We start from the raw sequence: 26,676 nt of genomic DNA on the forward strand, positions 1-26,676 counted from the left end.
ATGTGAAGACTGTCGAAATTGATAGACCGGGTCGTGCACAGAAAAAAATGGTGCACTGTCGCTTTAAGAACAGTGTTTGCAGGATTAAAAATATAGATAGACAGACAGCTAAATAAATAGATAGATAGTCATGCAAAGAAAACATTGAGATAGATAGATAGATAGATAGATAGATAGATAGATAGATAGATAGATAGATAGATAGATAGATAGATAGATAGATAGATAGATAGATAGATAGATAGATAGATAGATAGATAGATAGATAGATAGATAGATAGATAGTCATGCAAAGAAAAAAATTTGCACTATCACTTTAAGAGCAGTGTAGATAGATAGATAGACTGCGTCGTGCACTGCACAGAAAACATTGAGCACTGTCGCTTTAAGAGCAGTGTTTGCACGATTCAAAAGGTGAGGCTCCGCCCACTCCGTGTTGGGTCAGTTTCGTTTCTTCTATCGTGAGACATTCTGCTGTAAATAAACCTTCAATAATGGGAGCATCTAATGGGAAACCTCTGAAATGCCCTCTGTGTCACGAGGAGTGTCGGGATCAGGTGACGCTGGGATGCAGCCACAGCTTCTGTCAGTCTTGTATCAGAGAGTTGTGGAGCGGATCAAACACCGGACCTTATTACTGCCCCGAGTGTCGGTACGAGTACCAGCATCTGCCGGACTACACGGACGGAGCCTCGACGTCTACAGCCACACCAGACACACGTACGTTCATTAACAGAGAACAAAATAAAATAAACGTTGACTTTGTTGACCTTGATGACTTCTAGCCTATGTTATATATGTAGTGTACATGTGACGTAGGCCACAACTACTCCTGTGTATTGGTCTGTTGTAGTTGATTAGTTGTCGCGTGTCAGGTTTCAAGATTTAGGCTATGTTTATTTATTATATTTTTGTCATTTTCAGTCATGATTATTTCCACCACAATATCATCAGTAAGGCAACATCAAATTATGTATTATATTTAAAAGCACTCTATTATAGAAATTACATTTATATTTATATATATATATATATATATCCAATATATATATATTTCAGGATAAAATAGCAGACGGTAGATTTGATTTTAATAGTTGAATAATATTTCTTTTACAATTTGTGCATAATTTTAATTACAAATTGATTTGAAATTATGCACAATAAAAAATATTAGTAACACTTTAGTTTAGGGTCCAATTCTCACTATTTATTAGCATGCATGTTACTAGGATATTGTCTGTTTATTAGTACTTATAAAGCACATATTAATGCTTTATTCTGCATGACAATATTCCCTTAATCCTACCCAATACCTAAATGCTACTAACTATGAATAATGAATAGGAGTTTATTGAGGGAAAAGATAGTGAGAATTGGGCCCTAAACCAAAATATTTAGTTTATTAGTGACATTTTGCACACTTCAAATAATTCATATTATCTCTTTGGTAAACAAGTTAAAAAAACAACGACCACAGCTTTATTTGGGGCAAAATTGGTGGTTGTGATGGAAATAACACCACAACTGGTATAATAATACAAAAAAATATTGGGTGAAGTTAATGATTAATACTTTTTATATTTTATTTAATAAATAAATCATTTTTATAATAGATTTTCATAGATTAAGAAGGCCAATCATATGGGTCTAGGATATTAAAATACGTAAAATGGTAAAAAGCTTTCCAAGACAGTTTTAATATGACTTTCATAAATCAAAAGTTTGATAAAAATCAACCTCTAAACAAAAATAAAAAAGCAGAAGCTGAAGAAAAACACTTATAGTACATACATTAATGTAATGTCATTTCATCTAGATTGGGGCTTTGGAAAGAAGCTGCATGGCCAGCACTCAAAGAAATGGCATGGGAAGAGGAAGTTCAGTTCGACGTTCCATGGTGGTGGATGGAGACTGGGCACATCACCGTTTAGTAACATTGTCAGTGGCCCTGATGCAATCAACATAGATGACTCTGATGAAGAAACACCACGGAAAAGAAGGGCCACCAGAGATGAACGCCCATCTGAAAGCCAGGCTCCACCTGTGGTTTGGGGGGCGACGTCTACGAGGGACACATCAACACAACGCACACCTCCAGAACCAGAGGAGACCACATTTCCTCATGTAGAATCATCTCCTGAGAGGAACACAAGTTCTTCTCAGCAAGACCAGCACACTGTGGCTCATGACACGGGCTCGTCCAGGACAAGCAGCCCACCTCAGGGAGAGAACGCCCCCTCAACAGAGCCATCAGCCACCTCTTCCAAAGCCAGTGACTTACCAGCAGTCAACGCCGCCACTCGTTCGCTTGGAAAACGGGGAAAAGACAGTGCTTCTAACAGCGAAGAAGCCCTCAGGATCTTCTCTACATCATCAGAGAGACTTTCCAGGAGCAGCTCTGTGCCCTGCCATTACTGTCCCAGTTCAGAACAGAAGGTGGCGGTAAAGACCTGCCTGGTTTGCGGGGCCTCCATGTGCTCCGAGCACCTGCGGGCGCACCTGGAAAAGCCGGTGTTCCAGAACCACCCGCTTGTGAACGCTGTGGCGGATGTGTCTCTCTGGAGGTGCCAAGAGCACCAGGAGATGAACCGGATCTACTGTCGGTCATGTGCAGTGTGTGTTTGTACTGTGTGTTCCCTGGTCGGGTCGCACAAGGGGCACGAGTGCATCAGCATCCGCGAGGCAGAGCAGGAGCTCAGAGTGAGGCATTATTTGGCACTTTTTCTTCTTTCTAATTGGGCATATTATCTTTTAAAAGTTTAATTTTCAGCATCATTACTCCAGTCTTCAGTGTCACATGATCCTTCAGAAATTATTCTAATATGCTGATTATTATCAATGTTAAAAACAAAGTTGTGCTGCTTAATATTTTAGTTTGAAACAGTGATACATTATTTCAGGATTCTTTGATGAATAGAAGGTTCAAAAGAACAGCATTTATTTGAAATAACGTGATAAATGTCTTTGCTTTCACTTTTTATCAATTTAATGTGTTTTTGCTCATTGGTTTATCTACATTCATTTCTCAGGGCTCACTGAAGAATGAGATGCAAAAAATACAAAAAACGGAAAAGTCCATTCAGGAAAAACTCTCTGAGCTCAGTGAGAAAAAACATGGTGTCCAGGTAAGTGTAAGTGTGTCATTTTGTTGATTGGGATTGTTGCAGTTTAGAAAGTTTTTTATAATTTTGTTAACTTGTTCATGTTTTTAAGCTTTCTTTGATCCAGTGTTGTTATAAACTAAAAAGTAACTTAAAATAGTTTTTGTTAAAGGATTAGTTCACCCAAAATAAAAATTTTAAAAAATCCGAGAGGTTTCTGAACACCATAGGCAGCAACGTCATTGCAACTTTCAAGTCCCAGAAAGGAAGGAAAGACATCGTTAAAATAGTCTATGTGACTTTAGTGGTTCAACCTTAATTTTATAAAGCGCACTGCAGCACTTCCGAGTAGTGCTGGATCAGAATATTTGTTCGATGGGTTGGTATTCGATTTTCAAATTCGGGATTCAAATATTTGTTTGTTTGTTTTTTCTTGCACACCTGGCATCCCCCTCTAAACGGTTCTCATTCACGCTTGCATATGTTTACACTATAAAATCTGGCGAAATACAATACTCTTTTTTTTTAGGATGGACAGTTGAATTGGAACCCAACCTCTTTATACTTAAAGGGTTAGTTCACCCAAAAAGTAAAATTCTGTCATTAATTACTCACCCTCATGTCGTTCGACACCCGTGAGACCTCTGTTCATATTCGGAACACAAATGAAGATATTTTTGTTGAAAGCTGATGGCTGAGAAAGGCTTCAGACAGGCCTCCATTGGCATTCAGTACATTTACACTCACAAGACCCATAAAAGGCACTAAAAACGTCGTTACAAAGTCCATCTCACCACAGTGGCTCTACAATAATTTTATGATGCGACGACAATAGTTTTTGTGCGCAAAAGAAAAATCAAAATAACGCCTTTATCCAACTTGTTCTTGTCTTCCGTGTGTGCCTCCACGACGCATGCGCGAGAATATGACGTAGCGCTGGCGTTCGGGAATCCATGAAATGCACACTTTAGCACCATTTGAGAACTACGCCGAGACCTAAAGCATGATCAATCAATGTAGAATCCAACAGCTTAGACACGCGCGTCTTCCTCTGCTCGTAAACAAATCGCTTCTGGGTCATGTGTCCGAACGCCGGATCTGCGTCATATTCTCGCACATGCGTCGTGGAGGCACACACGGAAGACAAGAACAAGTTGGATAAAGGCGTTATTTAGATTTTTTTTTTGCGCACAAAAACTATTGTCGTCGCATCGTAAAATTATTGTAGAGTCACTGTGGTGAGATGGACTTTGTAACGACGTTTTAAGTGTCTTTTATGGGTCTTGTGAGTGTAAATGTATTGAATGCCAATGGAGGCCTATCTGAAGCCTTTCTCAGCCATCAGCTTTCAACAAAAATATCTTCATTTGTGTTCCGAATATGAACGGAGGACTTACGGGTGTCGAACGACATGAGGGTGAGTAATTAATGACATCATTTTCATTTTTGGGTGAACTTACCCTTTAATAAATATATTTGCTTCTTAATGTTCCCTGCAACAGAGTATTCTCTGTCTAGAGCGCACAACTGCATGAACTTATATGGAAGAAGCGCATGCCTGAGCTTGCATTTTGGATTTTCGTTTGACATTGTGGAAAATAGAATTATATAATCGAATATTCGATGTTGATTACTACCAAAGCTTCGAAGCTCAAAAAATGGTATTCGGACCAGCCCTACTTCCGAGTTCTGCAGCAGAACGGCGGCTCACCATTGGCTAGCTCCTGCGTCAGCATCACACGCATGTGTCGTGGTGCTCGTGTGAACTGGGAAGAGCTCCACTGTATTTACTACGTCAACAGCATAAGAGAATGTCACATGGACTATTTTAACGATGTCTTTCCTACCTTTCTGGGCCTTGAAAGTTGCAATAACGTTGCTGCCTATGGATGGCTCAGAAACCTCTCGGATTTCATAAAAAAATATTTTAATTTGTGTTTCGAAGATGAACGAAGGTCTTACGGGTTTGGAACGACATGAGGGTGAGTAATGACAGAATCTTCATTTTTGGGTGAACTATCCCTTTAATTGAAATAAAACTTCAATAAAATAAAATATCAATATTAGATGAAAAACGGAAACTTAAAACGTGAAAATTAGAAATGTTGCCTGGGCTAAAATAAAATAAGTTGAAGTTGAAGCACTGAAATGACTAAAACTAATATAAATATTTATATAGAGATTTAAATAGAATCTGAAATTGCCAAATAGAAATTAACACATAGAAATAAGCACATCACAAAATGACTAAAACATAAACTACAATGAAAACTGAAAATATAAAAGTAAAAGCTAAAAGTACTATAATAGTATATAAAATAATTCTAAAATAATAGAATTAATTATTATAATAGTCTTGCACATGATCTCTTAAGTCAAGTCAATATTACTGTTAAAAGCAAAGTTTATTTGTAGATCAGCTTTTAAAGGGTTAGTTCACCCAAAAATGAAAATTATCCCATGATTTACTCAGGTGTATATGACATTCTTCTTTCAGACGTATAAAATCGGAGTTGTATAAAAAAATGTCCTGGCTCTTCCAAGCTTAATAATGGCAGCCCATATTTAAAACTTTATAAAGTAAAATATCTAGCTTCCGCCAGGCCGTCTTCTGTATTCAACTTATTAAAAAAGCGTGACTGGCACGATGCATAACGTCAGACGTAGAGTAAGCGTTTTGAACTGCGAGAGGCGTTACACTTTTTGCGTAAGCTGAATATGGAAGGCGTTCTGGTGGAAGCTAGATATTTTACTTTATAAAGCTTTAAATATGGATATTTTTCTTACACAAACCCATCATTTCACGTCAGAAGGCCTTTATTAACCCCCTGGAGCCGTGTAGTTTAATTTTTAAATGAATGGATGCGCTTTTTGGGCTTCAAATTTTGGGTTGCCATTATAAAGCTACTTTTTTATATAACTCTGATTGTCTGAAAGATGAAAGTCATATACACCTAGGATGGCTTGAGGGTGAGTAAATCATGGGCTAATTTTCTTTTTTGGGTGAACTATCCTTTTAAATCAACAGAAGATGGGAATGAACAAAGCAATACATAAGCATACAATAGCATAAAATAAAATGTGAACTCTTAGTGCAGTAACTCTCTTGTTTCCCTCATTGTTCCTGTTGTAGACGGGACTGGAGGACGTGCGGACGGCTGTTTTGCAGCAGTATCAAGTCATGCGGGAGGCTCTGGAGCAGGAGGAGGGGCAGGCATTACGCTGTGTAGCCCAGGAAGAGCACAGGGTGCTGGGATGCATTGAAAAGCAGCTGGACACATTACAGAGCGCCTTGATATCTAGCCAAACCGTGTTAAACACCTTGCAGGGATTGACCAATACTGAAGGGGTGTCACAGTACCAGGACCAGGCCTTCATCATGGTACGACAAGCAGCAGTGATCATTAGCTATGTTTCCATCTATTTTTATGCACATTTTGGGATATCGCATAAAAAAAAACGCTGGATAGAAACGGCGAGATGCGCATAAATTCAAAAAAACGTATGTGCTCAATTGAGGCGGTACATTTTTATCCGATAAGAAGACGTGCGCATGACCTACGATGGAAACACATTTACTGATTAAATCTTTTTATGCACAACACAAAACACACGTGACTGAGGATGTGATAACTGGACTAACTAGAAGATGCTGTAATTATTTGTAATTCAGTAATTCATTGCTCAGCATCTCAAATGTTGTTTTAGTTATTCTGAAATGCCTGAGCAAAAGTCTATCATCAAAATGATTTGGTTTAATTCCTTCCCAGAAGCGTCTCACATGATTGCGTTCACAAACACCAGCATCCGAACACAAGATAACATGACAGTGTTTATTGCGTTTTGTCTGTGCGCTCTGAGTCACAAGTCATTTATGATGTAGGGAAAAAAAAAGAGCTACAGTTGCTTTGCCGATTGCAGGAACTTTACCAAATTTCCCAGGAAGTGACGATTTTGTTCTCCTGAACACATGGTATAGAAACACAGCTTTTTTTGCGGATGTTTTATGCGATATTCTAATTTTGCTCACAAGTTAAATTCGCAACTTTGGATGGAAACATAGCTATTGAGTGATTTGTAGATCAATTCAACATATTAGTCTAATAGAAATGCCATTTTTTGTTTATTATTCATCATTTGGTACTTTCATTTTAGTAAAGTTGTAAATATAAAACTACTCTTACTGTTTATTTCAGGAATACAGCAAAATAGCCGGACAGTAAGTAAAATGGTTCAATTATTTTGTCATTTGGATAAATATACTCATTATAGAAGATAGTTCAACTAAAAATGAAAATTGTCATCATTTACTCACCCTCAAGTTGTTCCAAACCTGTATGAATTTCTTTGTTCTGCTTGACACAAAAGAAGATAATGTTGTGTTTGAAACCAAACATTTGTGGGGCACCATTGACTTGCATAGTATGGGGAAAAAATTCTATGGAAGTTAGTGGTGCCCCACAAATGTTTGGTTTCAAACATTCTTCAAAATATCTTCCTTTGTGTTCAGCAGAAGAAAGAAATTCATACAGGTTTAGAACAACTTGAGGGTGAGTAAATGATGACAGAACTTTAATTTTTGGGTGAACTATCCCTTTGAATGTGTTTGCTTATTTTTACTAACCATCCTGTCTTCATCCAGACTGACTGCACTGTCTGACCCGGTGCAAAACCTCCAGCCTCCTCAGGAGATAAACCAAGACCGACTGGACTGTCTTCATGACTGGACCGAGAGGAGAATGGAGTCTGTGCTCATATCACTGCCTCACAGAGACCCTTTCAGACTGCTGTGTGAGTCATTTACTCTCCTAATTATACTAGAAATACTGGGCATATACATATAAAAGCTATAATAGTGCTGCTGACTCAGAATATGGCCATTAAAGTTCTCTCTCTCTGTAAACTCACACATTTGGATGGTGGGTTGTGCTGCTTAAAGGGATAGTTCACACAAAAATAAAAATTTCTCACCCTCATGTCGTTCCAAACCCTTACTTCAGCGATTAGCATTAAGTTTTGTATCAGTAAAACCCAGCAGTATATTCGAATGATCGTGCTTCCCCCTCTCAGACGAGATTTATGTATTTTATGTCTGAAAAAAGCCTCCGATGACACAAACATCGTCATCGTCATTTGTGTCATCGGAGGCTTTTTTAGCCAGAGGCTAGAGACTACAGCCAGTAGTAGGAGTTAGTTCAGGATTACTAGAAGGCTACAGGCAGGTGAATTTGATCAGGGTTGGAGCTAAATTCTGCAGGACAGTGGCCCTCGAGGACTGGAATTGCCCACCCCTGAAATGCTCACGGCGAATGAACCTCATTGGTTCTTGAGGAAGCTCAAATGTGCTGTGTAACACGAGAACGAACCTCACTGATTATTGAGGAAGCTCAAATGTGCTGCGTAACACGAGAATGAACCTCATTGGTTCTTGAGGAAGCTCAAATGTGCTGCGTAACACGAGAATGAACCTCATTGGTTCTTGAGGAAGCTCAAATGTGCTGCGTAACACGAGAATGAACCTCATTGGTTCTTGAGGAAGCTCAAATGTGCTGCGTAACACGAGAATGAACCTCATTGGTTCTTGAGGAAGCTCAAATGTGCTGCGTAACACGAGAATGAACCTCATTGGTTCTTGAGGAAGCTCAAATGTGCTGCGTAACACGAGAATGAACCTCATTGGTTCTTGAGGAAGCTCAAATGTGCTGCGTAACACGAGAATGAACCTCATTGGTTCTTGAGGAAGCTCAAATGTGCTGCGTAACACGAGAATGAACCTCATTGGTTCTTGCTGAAGCTCAAACGTGCTGCGTAACACGAGAATTAACCTCATTGGTTCTGCTGAAGCTCAAACGTGCTGTGTAACACGAGAATGAACCTCATTGGTTCTTGCTGAAGCTCAAATGTGCTGCGTAACACGAGAATGAACCTCATTGGTTCTTGCTGAAGCTCAAATGTGCTGCGTAACACGAGAATGAACCTCATTGGTTCTTGCTGAAGCTCAAACGTGCTGCGTAACACGAGAATGAACCTCATTGGTTCTTGCTGAAGCTCAAATGTGCTGCGTAACACGAGAATGAACCTCATTGGTTCTTGCTGAAGCTCAAATGTGCTGTGTAACACAGGAATGAACCTCATTGGTTCTTGCTGAAGCTCAAATGTGCTGCGTAACACGAGAATGAACCTCATTGGTTCTTGCAGAAGCTCAAATGTGCTGCGTAACACGAGAATGAACCTCATTGGTTCTTGCTGAAGCTCAAATGTGCTGCGTAACAAGAGAATGAACCTCATTGGTTCTTGCTGAAGCTCAAACGTGCTGCGTAACAAGAGAATGAACCTCATTGGTTCTTGCTGAAGCTCAAATGTGCTGCGTAACACGAGAATGAACCTCATTGGTTCTTGCTGAAGCTCAAATGTGCTGCGTAACACGAGAATGAACCTCATTGGTTCTTGCTGAAGCTCAAATGTGCTGCGTAACAAGAGAATGAACCTCATTGGTTCTTGCTGAAGCTCAAACGTGCTGCGTAACAAGAGAATGAACCTCATTGGTTCTTGCTGAAGCTCAAACGTGCTGCGTAACATGAGAATGAACCTCATTGGTTCTTGCTGAAGCTCAAACGTGCTGCGTAACACGAGAATGAACCTCATTGGTTCTTGCTGAAGCTCAAACGTGCTGCGTAACACAAGAATGAACCTCATTGGTTCTTTAAACTATCTAAACTATACCTTAAATATTTTTGTGGAAAACATTTTTTCAGGATTCTTTGATGAATAGAAGGTCCAAAAGAACAGAATTTATTTGAAATAGAAATGTTTTGTAACATTATAAACGTCTGTACTCGATCAAATTCCATAAATGCTAATAAAAGTATAAATTTGTTTTCAAAAAATTATGCTGACCCCAAACTCTTGAACAATTGTGAAGGTACCACTTACACTTAACACATTTTAAAATAATTAATACCATGTTAAGGTTAAATCAATAATATCAAATAAGTAATATCAATAGATAAGCCAATTGTGCTAAATTAATTTTTATTAAATTTGATATTGTGATACATTATACTGTAATGGCAGATAAACTAAGTATATTAGATGTCAAAAGATGAAAGGTAGATGTGTAGTAGTTGGCGAGTTATGAAGGAAAATGATCGATTATCACCTACTTGCATATTTCATCATTGCACTATTTTATTTTATTAGTACTAATAAAGCACATATTAATGCCTTATTCTGCATGACCGTATTCTACATCCCTTAATCCTACCCTTAAACGCTACAACTACCTTAACTATTAATAAGAAGTCATTCGGAGTGTATTGAGGCTAAAGTCATAGTTAATAAAGTGTGATCTTTGTTGTTTTGCTGCCCAATGAAATAAAACGATTAAATGAAGTTTGGCACACACAAATATTATGTCTGACAGCTGATGTTTCTGTCTGCAGATGGGACAAGCCCAACTCTGGATCCTGATACTGCCCACCCAAAGCTGCTGCTGTCGGATGAAAACCGCACGGTGCAGTACAGCGAGAGCCAGCAGGACTACGCCGAGCAGGAGACGCGCTTCAACACTTTCCCCCAGGTGCTGGGCTCTCATGCCATAGACGGGGGCTGCTGCTACTGGGAGGTGGAGGTCTCTCTGGATGAGGGCCGCTGGAAGGTGGGCGTCTGTGATGGACAGATAGGCAGAAAGGGGCAAAAGGACGTCTGCCGTATTGGCTTCTACCCCAATTCTTGGTGTTTAATTTATGAGAAGGGAAAGGTGGAAGCTCTGCACGATAAGGTGGCTTCACCTGTGTGTGCCGCTGAACTTTGGAAGGTCGGAGTGCTGCTGGATTTTAAAGAGGGTCGCTTGTCTTTTTATAGCGTGTCCCGGGAAGGAGCTCTTTCTTTGCTGTACAGTTTTGAGCATAGGTTCACTGAGCCCTTGTATCCGGCGCTGGCGGTTTCTAAAACTCAGCTCAGCGTCTGTGATATATTTACCAAGACCACTGCAGACTAGACTAGACTTTTTTTATTATACTAAGCAACACAAATCACTTTTACATTCCACAAAACATCATTCCAATATCACTACTGCCGAAAGCAAGAGGTCTTGAAAATGGCCTATTGTTTGCTGAATAATTGATGATGATCCTCGGAATTTTAATGGGGAGTATTTACATATCTGAACCTTTTTAAACTCCATTCCAAATATATGTTTTATATACATTTATATATCTTCTGGAATTAAGTTTTTTCAAAACAATCTTGCACAGCCTTTGAACTTTTTTCAACCATTTCTCAATCCTTTTATGTTTTTTAGGATTCATTTTATAATTTTCGACAAATAATTTTGTATTTTTATATGAAGTAAAATATAAATGCGCACTGTATTTTCATGTACACTGAAGGCCAGGAGAAATATTGGTCAGTAATCTGTTGGAACTAAGCATTTTAACCAAGACTAGATTAAGTGAAACATTCCAAATGATAGTAAGATGTCAGACTTTCTGAAGCCTCGTGTTCTTATTTCAGTCTAGAATGAATGTAAAAAAGGACGTTTTTAAACATGGAGCATTTTTCTATCCAGTATCCAGGTTGTCTTTTAATATACAGTGGCAATAAAAAAGTATGTGAACCGCTTGCAGAATCTGTGAAAATGAAAATCATTTTAACTAAATAAGAGGGATCATATTACAAAATGCATGTTATTTTTTATTTAGTACTGTCCTGAATACGATATTTTACATGTTTACATATAGTCCACAAACAAGACAAAAAAATTGCAGAATTTATTAAAATGGCCCAGATCAAAAGTTTATGAAACATTAATTCTCAATACTGTGTCGTTCCCTGGATGATCCACGGCTGTGTGTGTGTTTTGTGATGGTTGTTCTTGACTCTCTTGTTTGTCCTGAGCAGTTAAATTGCCCAACGTTCTTCCGAAAAATCCTCCAGGTCCTGCACATTCTTCAGTTTACCAGCATCTTTTGCATATTTGAACCCTCTCCAGCAGTGACTGTATGATTTTGAGATCCATCTTTTCACACTGAGGACAATTGAGGGACTCAAACACAACTATTAAAAAAGGTTGAAACATTCACTGATGCTCCAGAAGGAAACTCGATACATGAAGAGCTGGGGGTGAAAACCTATTGAATTTGAACATCAAGGTAAATTGTACTTAATTTGTCTTCCGGGAAACATGCAAGGATCTTCTGTTGCTTTCGAAGGGCAGTAAAAAAATGAAAAAAAAATTATATTTAAACAAAATAAGAAACATTTGGACATCTTCATCCTGTTCAAAAGTTTTCACCCCCAGCTCTTAATCCATCGTGTTTCCTTCTGGAGCATCAGTGAATGTTTCAACCTTTTTTAGTAGTTGTGTTTGAGTCCCTCAATTGTCCTCAGTGTGAAAAGATGGATCTTAAAATCATACAGTCACTGCTGGAGAGGGTTCAAATATGCAAAAGATGCTGGAAAACTCTAGAATTTGCAGGACCTGGAGGATTTTTCTGAAGAACGTTGGGCAGTTTAACTGCTCAGGACAAACAAGAGAGTCAAGAACAACCATCACAAAACAAAACAACAGCCGTGGATCATCCAGGGAACAACACGCAGTATTGAGAATTAATGGTTCATGAACAATTTTTATTTTATTTTACAAAATTAAGTAAAATATCTTATTCAGGACGGTACTAAATAAAAAATAACATGCATTTTGTATGATCCCTCTTATTTAGTTAAAATTATTACCATTTTCACAGATTCTGCAAGCGGTTCACATACTTTTCTTGCAACTGTATATATATATTTCCAGTATCTCCAGCCATTTTCTGATGATTTTTAAATATTGACTAGCATATCTATATCATTCCATGTTGAGTAATCTTTCAGTCTGTGTGCTGGATATTCCATTTCAACTCTAGGTGGCAGTATTTGTTCAATATCTAATTTGAAATGTCTAACTGCAGCAAAGCTTATGGCATTACATTTAGATATTTCTTAAAAAATAACTGATTGTTTTTAATGTTATCTGCTTCACATATGTTTAATAGCACATATTTTTCTTTTTCTGTGCTGTACTGTGTTCATGAATTTCCTATGAGATATTTGTTGATAAAGCCTGTGTTGTCACAAAAGCTTTTCTCGTTTTGTACATTTTGTCATGTTATTTTCATTCGAGTCCTTCGGGAGTCATCCGTTCTAAATCTGCTCTCACAAATCAATTCATTTCAGGTCAATATAATTAGTGAAGGAAACATTACAATTATGTGGGGATAATAGAACTTCTTGGAAAGTCAATACATGGCTGTATTGACGGATTCAAACTGACTTTCTCTGTAAACCCCAGACGTTTGCATGAAAATCCCAGTAGATCAACAGTTTCTCAAATACTCGGACAGGCCCGTCTGGCACCAACAACCATGCCACGTTCAAAGTCACTTAAATCTCCTTTTCACGGGTTCACACTTACAAATAATCAGATATAATAAAATGTATGCGTATTTGGCGTGCTGGGGGAGGGCTCCGGGCTCTGAATTTTGGCCCGAACCCAGAGTACTCCCCCCGTCTCTTCTGATTAGTGTGAGGAGACGGGGTGGTGGTGGGATGCAGGAAACAGTCGAGGAACCTAGGTGAGTTGGCTATGTATATATACACTCACCTAAAGGATTATTAGGAACACCATACTAATACTGTGTTTGACCCCCTTTCGCCTTCAGAACTGCCTTAATTCTACGTGGCATTGATTCAACAAGGTGCTGAAAGCATTCTTTAGAAATGTTGGCCCATATTGATAGGATAGCATCTTGCAGCTGATGGAGATTTGTGGGATGCACATCCAGGGCACAAAGCTCCCATTCCACCACATCCCAAAGATGCTCTATTGGGTTGAGATCTGGGGCCTCATTTATAAAACTTTGCGTAGGATTTGCGTCAGAAGTGGCGTACGGATGAAACATAGGACATGCGTACGCACAGAAATATTCGGATTTATAAAACCGTGCGCACGCACATCCTACGCAGTTTTCCCTTAATAAATCACAATCAATTCTAAATGTAGCGCAGCTTTTGCGGCTTCATGTCACGCCCATAGTTGCCCATAAATAGTCCGTGAAACGCCCAAAAGTTAATATTCATAGGTTGCGAAATCATGGCAAACACAGAGAGGAAATTAAAAAAAAACGTAACTTCACTCAATGTGAGGTAGAAGTTATCGTTGGCGAGGTTGAAAAGAGAAGAAAAGTGTTGTTTGGAGGGCACAGTGTGGGCATTACTAATGCCAAAAAGACACTTGAGTGGCAAGGTTGCAGACGCCGTAAATGCTGTAGCCTCACAACCTCGGACAATCGCCGAAATAAAAAAGAAATGATCGGACATCAAAGTCGAGGCAAAAAAGCGTCTAGTGCTCCATCGCCAGAGTGTGTCCTCTTGCTGTCCGAAGATGCGTTCACTCCGAATCCTTCCATTCGCCACATCTTCTAGAGCACAAGATCAGCCATTGTGCGTCATTACTAGGGTTGGGTACCGAAATCCGGTTCCAATATGGCACCGGTACTTATATAACCGGTATGTACCGGACCGAATCAGAACGCAGATTTCGGTTCCTCATTTCGGTGCCAAAATTCAAACGTGCTTTCGCGCTTTGGCTGAGCCAGAGACAGACGCTCAGCGCTGGTCACATCACAACTCATGACAACTATTCAGTGTTTTCAACCACAACTCATGACAACTATTCAGTGTTTTCAATCATGTTTATTTCAGGTTTCAGACATTTAAATGCTCATAAATCGGCTACTAGCAAAAAACACACACTGATGTCTATGAAAGCGGCAATGACAATCCTTTCAGACGGTTATAATTTGACTAACGTTACGTGTTTTATTCACATCAGATAAATGCACATTATACAGTAACTATATAGTTTACTCTGTTCTTCTTCCAGTTCACTGGTCACTTACTTTCATGTATTTCGTGAGACGAGAATGAACTCAAGTGTTGTAAATCCGACAGATCCGATTCTGAGGCGCAAACTAACATGGCGCCGCCGCCCATTGCGCTTTATAGATCAACTTACACACATTCACTCACACATTTGAACATCAGATAGTTCGTGACACAGTTAAGAAGTTTGTGAATATTTTGAATAAAAAGAAAAAAACGAAATAAACCCGATACAGCTGAGCTGTCAGCGCTATTGCGGCTGCTGTGTGTCATGTGAGAAACATCCCAGATAGCAAAAAATATCGGCACGGCTTCTTTTTGCCGCCGGCCCTAAGCTGTCGGCTATAGGTGCGTCCCGCTGGCGGTGATGAAACGTTTGCCGCCGAATACGTCACTCCCATTTCTTGCGAGATGCCGCGGCCGACTAGCCGGCGGGCCGCCGGCTTCATTTTCTCTGGCGGTTGCCTCCGCCTAATGGACCGCGGCCGGCTGGCGGCAAGCCGCTGTGAAATACAAGGATTTCTACTCTCAAATTCGACCAGCCACGTTGGCTATGTTTGGCTTGTTGGGAAATAGAGTGGAACTGACAGCATTTTAACTAGTTCTCACATTTGAAGCGATTATAAAATCATAATAGCCTATATGTGAATTATATCAAATATTAGTTTTTTTTTGCTCCAAAGCCATTAGGGTTTATAACAGATTCTTGACTCTTGATTCCATGATAAGGTTAGGTTTAGGAAATTACATTTAAATTTTCACTTGATTATTTGCATGTCGAGTGTGTTTAAACAGTGTTGGTCAATTTGACCCATAATGGATGTAATACTTTTTTTTTTTTTTTAGCATAATAGGAGGGTTAAGAAAGTTTGAAAGTTCATTTTAGGATAACACTTATTTTTGTATTGCCCTTTTTTCTATTTCTTTTTGGACTGACTTTAAAATAGACATGACAAAAAATTAGAACTAACTTCATGACATTTTACTTTGTTTTCAAAACCCATATTTTTCTGAAAAACAAAAATATATTATTAATTATTTAGGAAAAATTCTACATTCATAAGACAAGAATAACTCAAAAGAAGCCCTCTAATATTACCTCTTATAAAGCTGATTTTTACAATATTTGAAACCCTCTCAAACATGAGGTCGCAAAACAAAAAGCTTACAAAAACAGAAACCTGAAAGCTTTTCAATTTCATGTGACTGCCTTAATATTATAAAGTATTTTCTATCTCAGAATTCTTATTTTTATTATTTATTTTATATACAGTGTTACATTTGTTGTTATTCTTTGTTCTACATATTCGGAACTGTACCACAATGCTTTATTATTTTTATTTTTCTCTCATTGTACTTTTTGTATTGTACTTGTCTATACATGTACTAATTTAAATAAAAATAAAATAAAAAAAAAAACAGAGAAGTACCTCCACCGGCCGAGAGGGGCAGTATACCTAAAAAAGACGGAAGACAAACCGGTAAAACATACAGATTTACCATCAGCGGCCGCTCATCACATGGTTTTAGTATTTGAAGAGAGGAGATCAGAAAATATCCTCGACTACGAGCGTTTAAGTAAGTACATGTTTCCTTTTTGTGTCACACAATATTATGTTCATTTTTGATGTATATACCGGTAGGTTGTTTTAATTAGTTTGTTCAGACACGCACGCTGATATAGTGCACAATACACAGTGTTAGCTAACACGTGCTGTTTCGCCTTTTTTACACACTGAGTTCAAGCATGTGCTACATGTTAAAATGTATCTAGCTACTGTAGGTAAGTTAGCCAAAGCTTTACATCTAGAAAGACTTAAGTTTAACTTTTGGTGTTTTCTAACAAAACAGAATGATGTATATAGGTTATTTAAATTATTTTGTTAGTCCGAACAAGCATGCTGCTAGGTCAGTTTTAGCAAGTGTTAGCTAACATGTGCTGTGTTGCTACTGTTCTTCTAGCATTTAAGGTCATTTATGAGTTATTTCTCTGAACTGCTGTACTTATTATGTTTGAGGACAATGCAGTTTACTTGATTCACTACACTGAATGAATACATTTTACTGTTCCACATTTGGCTGACCAGTTTTTCCCCCCACAGCATAGCTACTGTATATTCTGTATTTAACGTTAACAATGCGGTTTTGTTCACATTTTCTTGCAGATACCTTGACCAGAGCACAATCGGTTATCTTCATCCAAGAGACCTATTGTTGGACAATCGTTTCGGCTTTCAAGGTAAATAAATTGTTAGTCACAATGTCTAGTTATTGGGCTATAAGGAGAAGAATATTGAAAGGAGTTGAGATGGACAAACAGGAAATTGCAGATGTTGGAAACTTTAACAGTATGGAAAATTGTGCCTGTAGTTGTTGTTTTATATATATATATATATATATATATATATATATATATATATATATATATATATATATATATATATAATTAAAATAAAATATTTTTTATGTAGATTTCCAGAATGAGAACCAAGCCCTGAGGGAAAGCAATGCACGAGCAGGTGAGAACATGCACTCTTTCTTAAATTTTACTTTTTTGACTGTGATGTAGGTCCAAAATTACCAAATGCCTTTCATTTTGTAGCTTCGGATGACAGCGGCTCACTTCATGAGCAGGTGAAGCAAGTTGGGACAATGTTGACGACGTTTGCTCGTACTGGGCAATCAGGTACAACTTGCAAACAACACCTGTGGTTGTTGGTTTAATTCCCACTGGGGCCACCTGTACATGTAGTAGACCTAGTTGTAAATGTCATAGTTTAGTAGTTGAGGGACCAGGACTGACTGCTTTATTCTTTTATTCTGTGAACCCCTGTAGGTGCAGATCAGACCCTAATGCTGCGACGTCTTGGAGAGTTTGGCGATGTTGTGCGTAGCATGGACAACAAAATGGACACTATGCTGCAACATTTCAGTGCCAATGTGTCTTTTGGAGAGTTATCCCTGCCAGGGGGTCTGTTACTCCCCCTAGACAACCCATTTGGCGTTGCTTGACAACAGTTTGAGGCAGGATAAAGAGCTCCAGTAAGTGTGCTGATTTTGTTTATAATGCTGTAGGGTAATCTAAAAAGTAAAATTTAAGATTGTACACTGCATATTCTACAGTCTGAATCACAGCCTGTCACATTTTTATATTTATGTATGAGAAGCTTCAGAGATATGTAATTTGTAACACTTTTTTGTATTTTCAGCTTCGGTTTTTGGCAATCAAATGTGGGAGGGACCTAAAGACAACCGTGTGGCGAATGCTTTAGAGTATCTTCTCTAATCACCTTTCCATTAATACAACCTGGACGGGTGTAGGGGATAAAGCATGTTTTAGAGACATGTTCCTGAAGACCATTGTTCAAAGTAATATATATATAAATATATAAATTTGTTATATATTTAAGTAGATGTGTGTGGCCTTATGACATTCACATGGAATGACAGATCTGTATTTTCTACAGGAGCCATCCGGAAGAACCCGGCAACCCAGGATGCCACTGATGAGGCGGTCCAGGTTAGCGCTATGCGTTACCTGAAAGGAGCATCTGATCGTGAAGGTGGAAAAAGACGCCGCACAGCTGAGAGGGACCCACAGCCGACCTCTTACACCTAGGCTGACTACTGACACCTGGAACCCTTTCTTTATCCTGCAGTCAGTAACATCAAGACCCCTAAAGAAGCCAGAAGTTTCAGGCTACACTCACCCAATCCACACTGTTCACTGTGGAAATTACTTTTTTTTTATTCCCTGTGACCCTGCCTTGAAGGCAGCTCCTTGGATAGATATGGGATGGCGAGGTTGTTTGTCCTTTATATAGGCGCACAAGAAATCACTGAAGATAAGCCAATTTGCGCTGCCTCATTCTGGAGGTCGGGGAAAACCGGAGAACCCATAGTCAGGCTTGTTATAATGTTCTGTTCTACTACTGTTCTATTCTTCTCCAGAGCTTTACTCTAAATTATTACCATTTATGCTATTGTTAGAAATGGCTTGTTAAATGTGATGTTATACCTAGATTTATTTGGTATCCTGCACATTCTTTGGTACCAAATATCCTCATTATTTGATATAATATTTAATGGTAATTCTTTTCATCCCAGAGCTGACCTATTTGTTATTAACAAATATTGTAAGTGTTATAATTTGCTTGTAAGGCTGTTTTTTTTTTTTTTTTTTTAAACCAAAATTTAATTGGAAACATGCAGGTTCTTTAGTAAAAATGTTTTTTGTTATTTATAGGCCTATTTAAGCTTATTTATTGTCTGTTATATTTAATTTATATTATCTTGTATCATTGACAGTTAATGTACTTTGAAATGTGGAATAAAAATGCCAAATGGGAATGTATCTGGTTTGTTCAATTATTATCCATCATAAACTGCATGTTACAAATATATGAATAATAAATAAATATATATATTATTTATTACACAATAAGCGGAGGCAGATCGTTCGAAAAAAGCGTTTGCCTCCGCCGGGCCGCCTTCTGGTATAAAGGCGGCGGAACGGCGGTTTGCCTGCGGGCCGGCGGCGGTACGAAGGCGGTAGGAAGCCGGCTGCCGCTTTTAAAAAGCGGCTGCCGCCGGCGGTGCGCCGTCAAACGTGTTTGCGATTACGCAATTCTGACGCTTCTACAGCCGCCGGATCACCGCCGGTGGTCCGCCGACTCATTGCTATCTGGGATGACGCGTCACCATGGAAACATTAAGGCGATGCGTTCAAAAATATTTAGCCAGAGAATATGATCATATTTCAAAATAAAGCTGAAGCTCGAAGCTGGTTTGTAGCAGAGCAAGAATACAGACTACTGCTGTTATTACTGTAACTGTTTAGAGGGTTAGGTGGCTTAGGTTTTACTGTGAATTTGTAAATATGTCAATTATAATTTGTAAATAAGTAAATTGTGTTTTGTATTTATTTATATTCATACATTTAAGTATACATTAAACTTTTAATAAATTGTTCAATTTAAATAATAAATAAATAAATAAAAAGCCATTTAATGTCATCCACCTCGTTTGGTGGCCTTTTAAAAAAAAAAAAAGTATCGGTTCAGGCACCGTTTAGGCACCGGAACCGTTTTAAAAGTATCGGTTTGGCACCGGAATCGAAAAAAATCCAAACGATACCCAACCCTAGTCATTACGCATTGAGATGGGCATTTTATTTCCATCCATTTAATTGAATCTGACAAGCTACAGATGTCGGTTATAATCTACGTGGAAATGGGAAATAGTTCCGTGCAAATGTAATGTCTTGCAGCTTTCTGAATGGTTGAGACATAGTTCATACATTATTTTATCAAAAATAAAACTAAAGGCATATGCATGAATACCATGAACGTAGCTGATGAAGAAATTTTACTATGAAAACAACTTTCCCCAGTGGACAATTAATACATCTATCTATTTATCTATATATCTCCCTAATTATCTATCTATCTGTCTAATTGCATCTATCTGCTCCGCCAGACGGACACTTGACGAGAATATCAGTTTTGTACATTAGCTATTTCGTTGTTTACCATATTTATGAGGATGAATTGCAATGCATAACATGCCAATATTATTGCAGAACATATTTCACTTTTCTTTTTGCAAATATGTGTTAATTTGCATTTATGTTGTCATTTTCGTTTGATTTTGTTTGTTTTACACTGCAGATCGATCAAACGGGTGTTCGTGTAGGCTGTTCATTGTAAGACTTGCTTTGTGAAGTCTTAATGTTATTTATGAGAGGCATAGCCATTTCTTTTACACAACGGTCTACAGTTTCACACACTTCACGTGTTTCTTCCATCTGCCGACGGTGTCGCCATTTCTCATTTCACCCGTTTTTGTGCGTACGCCTGGGTCAGAGCTTGCGTGAAAGACCGCACATTTTCCCGTCAAGTTTGCTTTTTATAAATACCAATTATTGCGTAGAGAGCGGCGTACGCCTTCTTTTGTGCGTACGCAACGTTTATAAATGAGGCCCCTGGTGACTGTGGGGGCCATTTTAGTACAGTGAACTCATTGTCATGTACAAGAAACTAATTTGAAATGATTCGAGCTTTGTGACATGGTGCATTATCCTGCTGGAAGTAGCCATCAGAGGATGGGTACATGGTGGTCATAAAGGGATAGACATGGTCAGAAACAATGCTCAGGTAGGCCGTGGAATTTAAACAATGCCCAATTGGCACTAAGGGGCCTAAAGTGTGCATCCCCCGCACCATTACACCACCACCACCAGCCTGCACAGTGGTAAAAAGGCATAATGGATCCATGTTCTCATTCTGTTTACGCCAAATTCTGACTCTACCATCTGAATGTCTCAACAGAAATCGAGACTCATCAGACCAGGCAACATTTTTCCAGTCTTCAACTGTCCAATATTGGTGAGCTTGTGCAAATTGTAGCCTCTTTTTCCTATTTGTAGTGGAGATGAGTGGTACCCGGTGGGGTCTTCTGCTGTTGTAGCCCAGCCGCCTCAAGGTTGTGCGTGTTGTGGCTTCACAAATGCTTTGCTGCATACCTCGGTTGTAACGAGTGGTTATTTCAGTCAAAGTTGCTCTTCTATCAGCTTGAATGAGTCGGCCCATTCTCCTCTGACCTCTAGCATCAACAAGGCATTTTTGCCCACAGGACTGCCGCATAATGGATGTTTTTCCCTTTTCACACCAATCTTTGTAAACCCTAGAAATGGTTGTGCGTGAAAATCCCAGTAACTGAGCAGATTGTGAAATACTCAGATCGACCAACAACCATGCCACGCTCAAAATTGCTTAAATCAACTTTCTTTCCCATTCTGACATTCAGTTTGGAGTTCAGGAGATTGTCTTGACCAGGACCACACCCCTAAATGCATTGAAGCAACTGCCATGTGATTGGTTGATTAGATAATTGCATTAATGAGAAATTGAACAGGTGTTCCTAATAATCCTTTAGGTGAGTGTATAGGCCTCAATCTCGTACTGATTTGGTAGCCAATTTGAACGAGTTCCTCCCGAACTTTGTTTATGTTAAGTCCTCATGAAATCAAAATCGATCTTATTTACTTTGTTAGCACACATTACAGGTCTTAGGGTGAAAAATTAATCTGTGCAAGTTATATGGTAATCTTTAATCAACATCTGAAAAGTAACTTCCGGTCTGGAATGGCGTTTCCTTTCCGATGACGACTGTGTGAAGGCTTGGGTTTGAATATCCTTAACCTCTCCCCTCCAACCGTTAGTCTGCTATGAGCGAGAGATGGAGAGGAGGAGCGCTGAAGTAAAACCCTGCCCTCTATTCAATATTCCGTTTCACTTGGAAATACGCCACAGCACTGAAATAAAATCAGTTGCAACTTCCGGTTCACTGGGACTTTAAAGACACCTGTTACAACTGAGTGAGATTGTATCAATTTGAATGATATAAATTGCACTCATTGCGTATACTAGCATGTGCAACTCAGTTTGTTTTCTGAGCTTCACCTTTACTTCTGAATAATAAGTTCCACCTCATTTTTGGTAAAACATCTCTAGGTGCAGTGCCATGGCAACAAACCTGTGGCCTAAGCCAGGCTGTATCTCAGCGGTGCAGACATGTGGTCAGGGGTCATTTTGCTCCCAGCTGCCTGTGAAAACAGGTGCAGAGCTGCCTGTCACTCTGCGGTAACTGGCAGAATAATCGGAGCTGCCTTACAGCTGCTCGCCGTACTCTGAGCGCTCACACATCGCCGCTCCCCCAGTGTGAATTTACACCGTTCAAAACAGCTGAGACATGAAGGGGACACTCAGTCCTACTGACATAGAACTAATTCACTGAAGAAATGCATTTGTCATGTGACGTGTCTTAGGGCTGAGCGCACTCGATGCTAATTCCATCTTATTTTTGATATTCTAATATTCAGAATTTGTTTTTCTATTATAGATCACTTCTCTTTCATCGTGGTGGTGATAAACAAGCAAAGCTGTATTGATTACATTTATTGCATCTTTGTCTTTGGGTATTTGTTCACTGTAAAAATGATATGATCAGTACTAAATCATAACAGCATGTTTTTCCGTTATTTATAGGGGTTCTTGATTATGAGTTCAATATTTAAATTTGAGTTAGTGTGTAATGTTGCTGTTTGAGCATGAACGACATCTGCAAAGTTACAAAGCTCAAAGTTCGATGCAAAGGGAGATATTTTCTTTTACAGAAATCACTTTTTAAGGACTACAACAAATGACTGGTAGGGACTACAACAAGCTTCTTCATGGGTTAGTGACATCACTAACCTTAAAATTTACATAAACCCCGCCCCCGGGAACATGCAACAAAGGTCGTTGAGGCCATCGCTGCGTCCCAATTCGCATACAACCGTACTAAATAGTTTTCGAAAAAAAAAAATAGTATGTCCCAAATTGTAGTATGTTGAAAAAAGTATTCCAAAGATTCCCGGATGGTCTACTATTTCCGGTCAGAATTCGAAGTGCAGATCGATGCGCACTCTAACGGCTGATATTGCCCACAACCCATTGTGAGATGGAGGAGGATTCGATTAGGGCCCTGTCCCAAATGGCACCCTAAACCCTCACGGTCTTCCTCTGAGTCCGCACTTTCATGACGTAATGCGGCTTTGACTGCCAGGATTAAGTCCGCTGTGTAACCCGCACCAGTGCGGGCTCGGTAGAAGAGCGCATCGAGGGCGTATATCGACCTCAAAGGGGGGCGCTCGCAAACACCCTTCTGAGACCTAAAATGACAAACGGGACACCCTACGGCAGGGGTGGGCAATTCCAGTCCTCGAGGGCCACTGTCCTGCAGAGTTTAGCTCCAACCCTAATCAAACACACCTGAACCAGCAAATCAATGTCTTCAGGATTACTAGAAGGCTACAGGCAGGTGAATTTTATCAGGGTTGGAGTTAAATTCTGCAGGACAGTGGCCCTCGAGGACTGGAATTGCCCACCCCTGCCCTACGGTCTCGTGGACTCAGCGGCCATTGTAAGTCCACAAGACCGAAAGTGCACATGAAGTGTGCCATTTGGGACAGGGCCTACAACTACAAACGCAGACAAAAAGTGTTAAAAAACTATAAACATGGCGGTTATGCGAGTCCAACGGTAGTAGAGAGGGTTAGATAAAGGGGTTTGAGTGAGCAATTATCATTATTTAACCTGACGAAAAGATATTTATTCAATATTATCCACATTATATTTCTCTTGCAGCAGCATTTTTAAGTTTTGTAATGATAATTTTGGCCATTAACTTTTAAATGCATTATTATATTTAAACTGCAAACACATGAGGGAAGTCTCTGCATTAAAGACCCACGAATGGCAGATCAACATGCGTCTACATTTCTCTCCGATAGGGTAGGAAATTAAATTGAATGTGGAGGATTTGAACTGGGACAATGATTGACAGGGCAGTTTAAACGGTTAAAGTAGTATGTCCCAAAGCTTGCATACTCTTCTGCTACACACTCAAAAGTATGTAGCCTACTTTTTCTTCACAAAAAGAGTACATACATTTAGGTTGTAGTATAAGTAGGTGAATTGGGACGCAGCACATATGTTGGCTATACGTAACACAAATGCAATAGCATGGTGACAGAATATGCTAATCAATGACTTGAAGACAATAACTCCACATCAGCATCATAAATTCATCAACTAACCATTCAGAAACGTCCTGTTGCATTCTACCTGTTGTCACTTCTCCTTGAATCTCTCCATCATTGTCCATTTGAACATAAAAGGCTAAACAGTTTCTGACATTTTCAGTGCGTGTCTGCTTGAGGTAATCAGAGCTGCTAACATGAGCTCTTGAAGCTCCGCCCTCTTCTAGAAAGGGGGTGCAGCTCATTTGCATTTAAAGGGACACACAAAAACAGCACGTCTTTGCTCACCCTCAAAAGGCGACAATTTTAACATGCTATAAAATGATCCATGGGGTATTTTAAGCTAAAACTTCACATACACACTCTGGGGACATCAGAGACTTATTTTACATCTTGTTAAAATGGGTATAATAGTACCTTTAACCAGTTTCAGGGTTTTTTTTAAGCTATACACTCTAAAAAAAAGGCTCGTAATCATAGGGGAACCTTTTTTAGTGCTATATAGCACCAGTTTTGGTGCTTCAGTGGTTCTTCAGCGGTTCTTCAGAGGTGCTATATAGCACCTTAGTCAAAGAACCGGTGAAGAACCTCTGAAGAACCGCTGAAGAACCTCTGAAGAACCGCTGAAGAACCACTGAAGCACCAAAATTGGTGCTATATAGCACTAAAAAAGGTTCCCCTATGATTACGAGCCAAGAACCATTTTTGGTGCAATATAGAACCTTTTTTTTTTTTAGAGTGATTCAACTTGTTTTTTAAGTCAGTTTATATAATATTAATGTCCACATCCAGTTTGATTATACTTTAATACAGCGACTGAACTTAAGTTTTACAGTTGATAGACAGAATTAATTTACAGTAGCCTGGTTAGGTTGCACATGCTAGCATACGTAATGACGGAAATGTATATACCGCATATTTATAATTAGAACCTCTTTGATCAGTGCCTTTAAAAGCCCTAAGGAAGCCCTTTGTTGTTCACATGTGTGTATACAACATCTCTTTACACACTAGACAGTTCCTCTGGCAACAGTGCCTTTGACTGCTCTACATCCTTGAATATGCTATACCCAACGGCAATCCACAGTGCATGGAGCTTTTGTCTGAGGTTTGCAGACTTTTCGTGCCGTTGAAGCAAGTCTTTTTTTCTGAATATTTGACTTTGAATTCTCTGAGTACATCGCCTCATCATTTTCGTCACTTTTTCTCATTGTTCCCATGAGGATGTTCATTTGAGCCTTTAGCACAGATGGCCTGGGACAGAGAATGTGGCCAGCTGGCTAATATACATATTGCAAGACCTCTCTCAGAGGAAAAGACTTTTGACACTGTCCTCAATTTGACTTGACACTCAGAACACGGCGTACACTGTATCAAAGCGATTCCATCTACTTAACCCTAGAATGCATGACCCAAAAAAACGCATGAATGCTTAGTTGCGATGTAATTGATGTAGCAACAGATCTTTTACTCTGTTGTTACGTACATCCAGGTGAAACTTATTATCGAAAAAAGAAATGCAGGAATGGTTCTACCCATCGGTTGTTGATTGGATGGAGGCAAATCTGAATGGGAGCTTGTAAGAAAGGGCCAAATGAGTAAGTCTTTCGTTTTCACCAGAAGATAGAATTTTGATATTTTGAGGTGAATTTTTCAAAATGAAAACATGCATGGATGAATCATTTACAATAAGATCATAAACATACATTTAGAAAATGGATAGGGTGAATTTCCATTTAATGGTGACTTTAAAGGGGGTCGAAATCACCTGTTTTGGATTCAGTGGTGTTTCTTCAAAGTAAAGGCGTCCTGTTTTAACTGAATTTTCTGTGTATTGTTTATCTGACAAATTTTAATTTGCCGTAGTAAATATAATATGCAGTGCCTAGACTTCTGAGAGCCCTAAGCAAAACTTTGTAAGGGGGCTCCTGTCAATGCATTCATAAAAACCACAAAATGACCCCCAACCCAGCTTGATCTGTTCTTTCAGGGCATTTTTACTGTCACAAACAACAGTGAGTTAAAATAGTCTGTAAAAACATACAAAAATAAAATTACAAACAATTG

General features: G+C 39.1%; 2 protein-coding genes across 3 annotated transcripts; both read left to right on the plus strand.

Moving 5' to 3' along the window:
- Window positions 1-422: 422 nt before the first annotated feature.
- On the plus strand, window positions 423-13,212 carry LOC307131387 (tripartite motif-containing protein 14). Its single transcript, XM_079825018.1, has 7 exons — window positions 423-720; window positions 1,817-2,700; window positions 3,030-3,125; window positions 6,235-6,483; window positions 7,298-7,320; window positions 7,744-7,892; window positions 10,544-13,212. Exons 1-7 carry the CDS (start codon window positions 495-497, stop codon window positions 11,098-11,100), a joined length of 2,184 nt encoding a protein of 727 aa, XP_079681144.1. The 5' UTR covers window positions 423-494; the 3' UTR covers window positions 11,101-13,212.
- Window positions 13,213-16,269: 3,057 nt separating this feature from the next.
- Window positions 16,270-19,378, plus strand: LOC307131402 (uncharacterized protein). Of its 2 annotated transcripts, none has more exons than XM_079825034.1 (7): window positions 16,270-16,604; window positions 17,192-17,265; window positions 17,506-17,545; window positions 17,629-17,712; window positions 17,863-18,068; window positions 18,236-18,395; window positions 18,494-19,378. In XM_079825034.1, the coding sequence occupies exons 1-5, from the start codon at window positions 16,547-16,549 to the stop codon at window positions 18,036-18,038; spliced, it is 432 nt and encodes a 143-aa protein (XP_079681160.1). In that variant the 5' UTR covers window positions 16,270-16,546; the 3' UTR covers window positions 18,039-18,068; window positions 18,236-18,395; window positions 18,494-19,378. The 2 variants fall into 2 exon arrangements, 1 of the variants encoding a protein (XP_079681160.1); XR_013817164.1 differs by having other exon boundaries at window positions 16,510-16,604; window positions 17,498-17,545.
- Window positions 19,379-26,676: the final 7,298 nt, after the last annotated feature.

This window comes from Gobio gobio (genome assembly GCF_949357685.1).
Source record: "Gobio gobio genome assembly, chromosome: 9".
NCBI classification, from domain to species: domain Eukaryota; kingdom Metazoa; phylum Chordata; class Actinopteri; order Cypriniformes; family Gobionidae; genus Gobio; species Gobio gobio.

Excerpts from the sequence above, each read along its gene's own strand:
- LOC307131387 (XM_079825018.1), top strand. The coding sequence starts at position 495 with ATGGGAGCATCTAATGGGAAACCTCTGAAATGCCCTCTGTGTCACGAG. Across the intron at positions 721-1,816 it reads TACAGCCACACCAGACACAC|ATTGGGGCTTTGGAAAGAAG; the intron begins GTACGTTCATTA and ends CATTTCATCTAG. Across the intron at positions 7,893-10,543 it reads AGACCCTTTCAGACTGCTGT|ATGGGACAAGCCCAACTCTG; the intron begins GTGAGTCATTTA and ends TTCTGTCTGCAG.
- LOC307131402 (XM_079825034.1), top strand. The coding sequence starts at position 16,547 with ATGGTTTTAGTATTTGAAGAGAGGAGATCAGAAAATATCCTCGACTAC. Across the intron at positions 16,605-17,191 it reads CCTCGACTACGAGCGTTTAA|ATACCTTGACCAGAGCACAA; the intron begins GTAAGTACATGT and ends ATTTTCTTGCAG. Across the intron at positions 17,546-17,628 it reads GGAAAGCAATGCACGAGCAG|CTTCGGATGACAGCGGCTCA; the intron begins GTGAGAACATGC and ends TTCATTTTGTAG.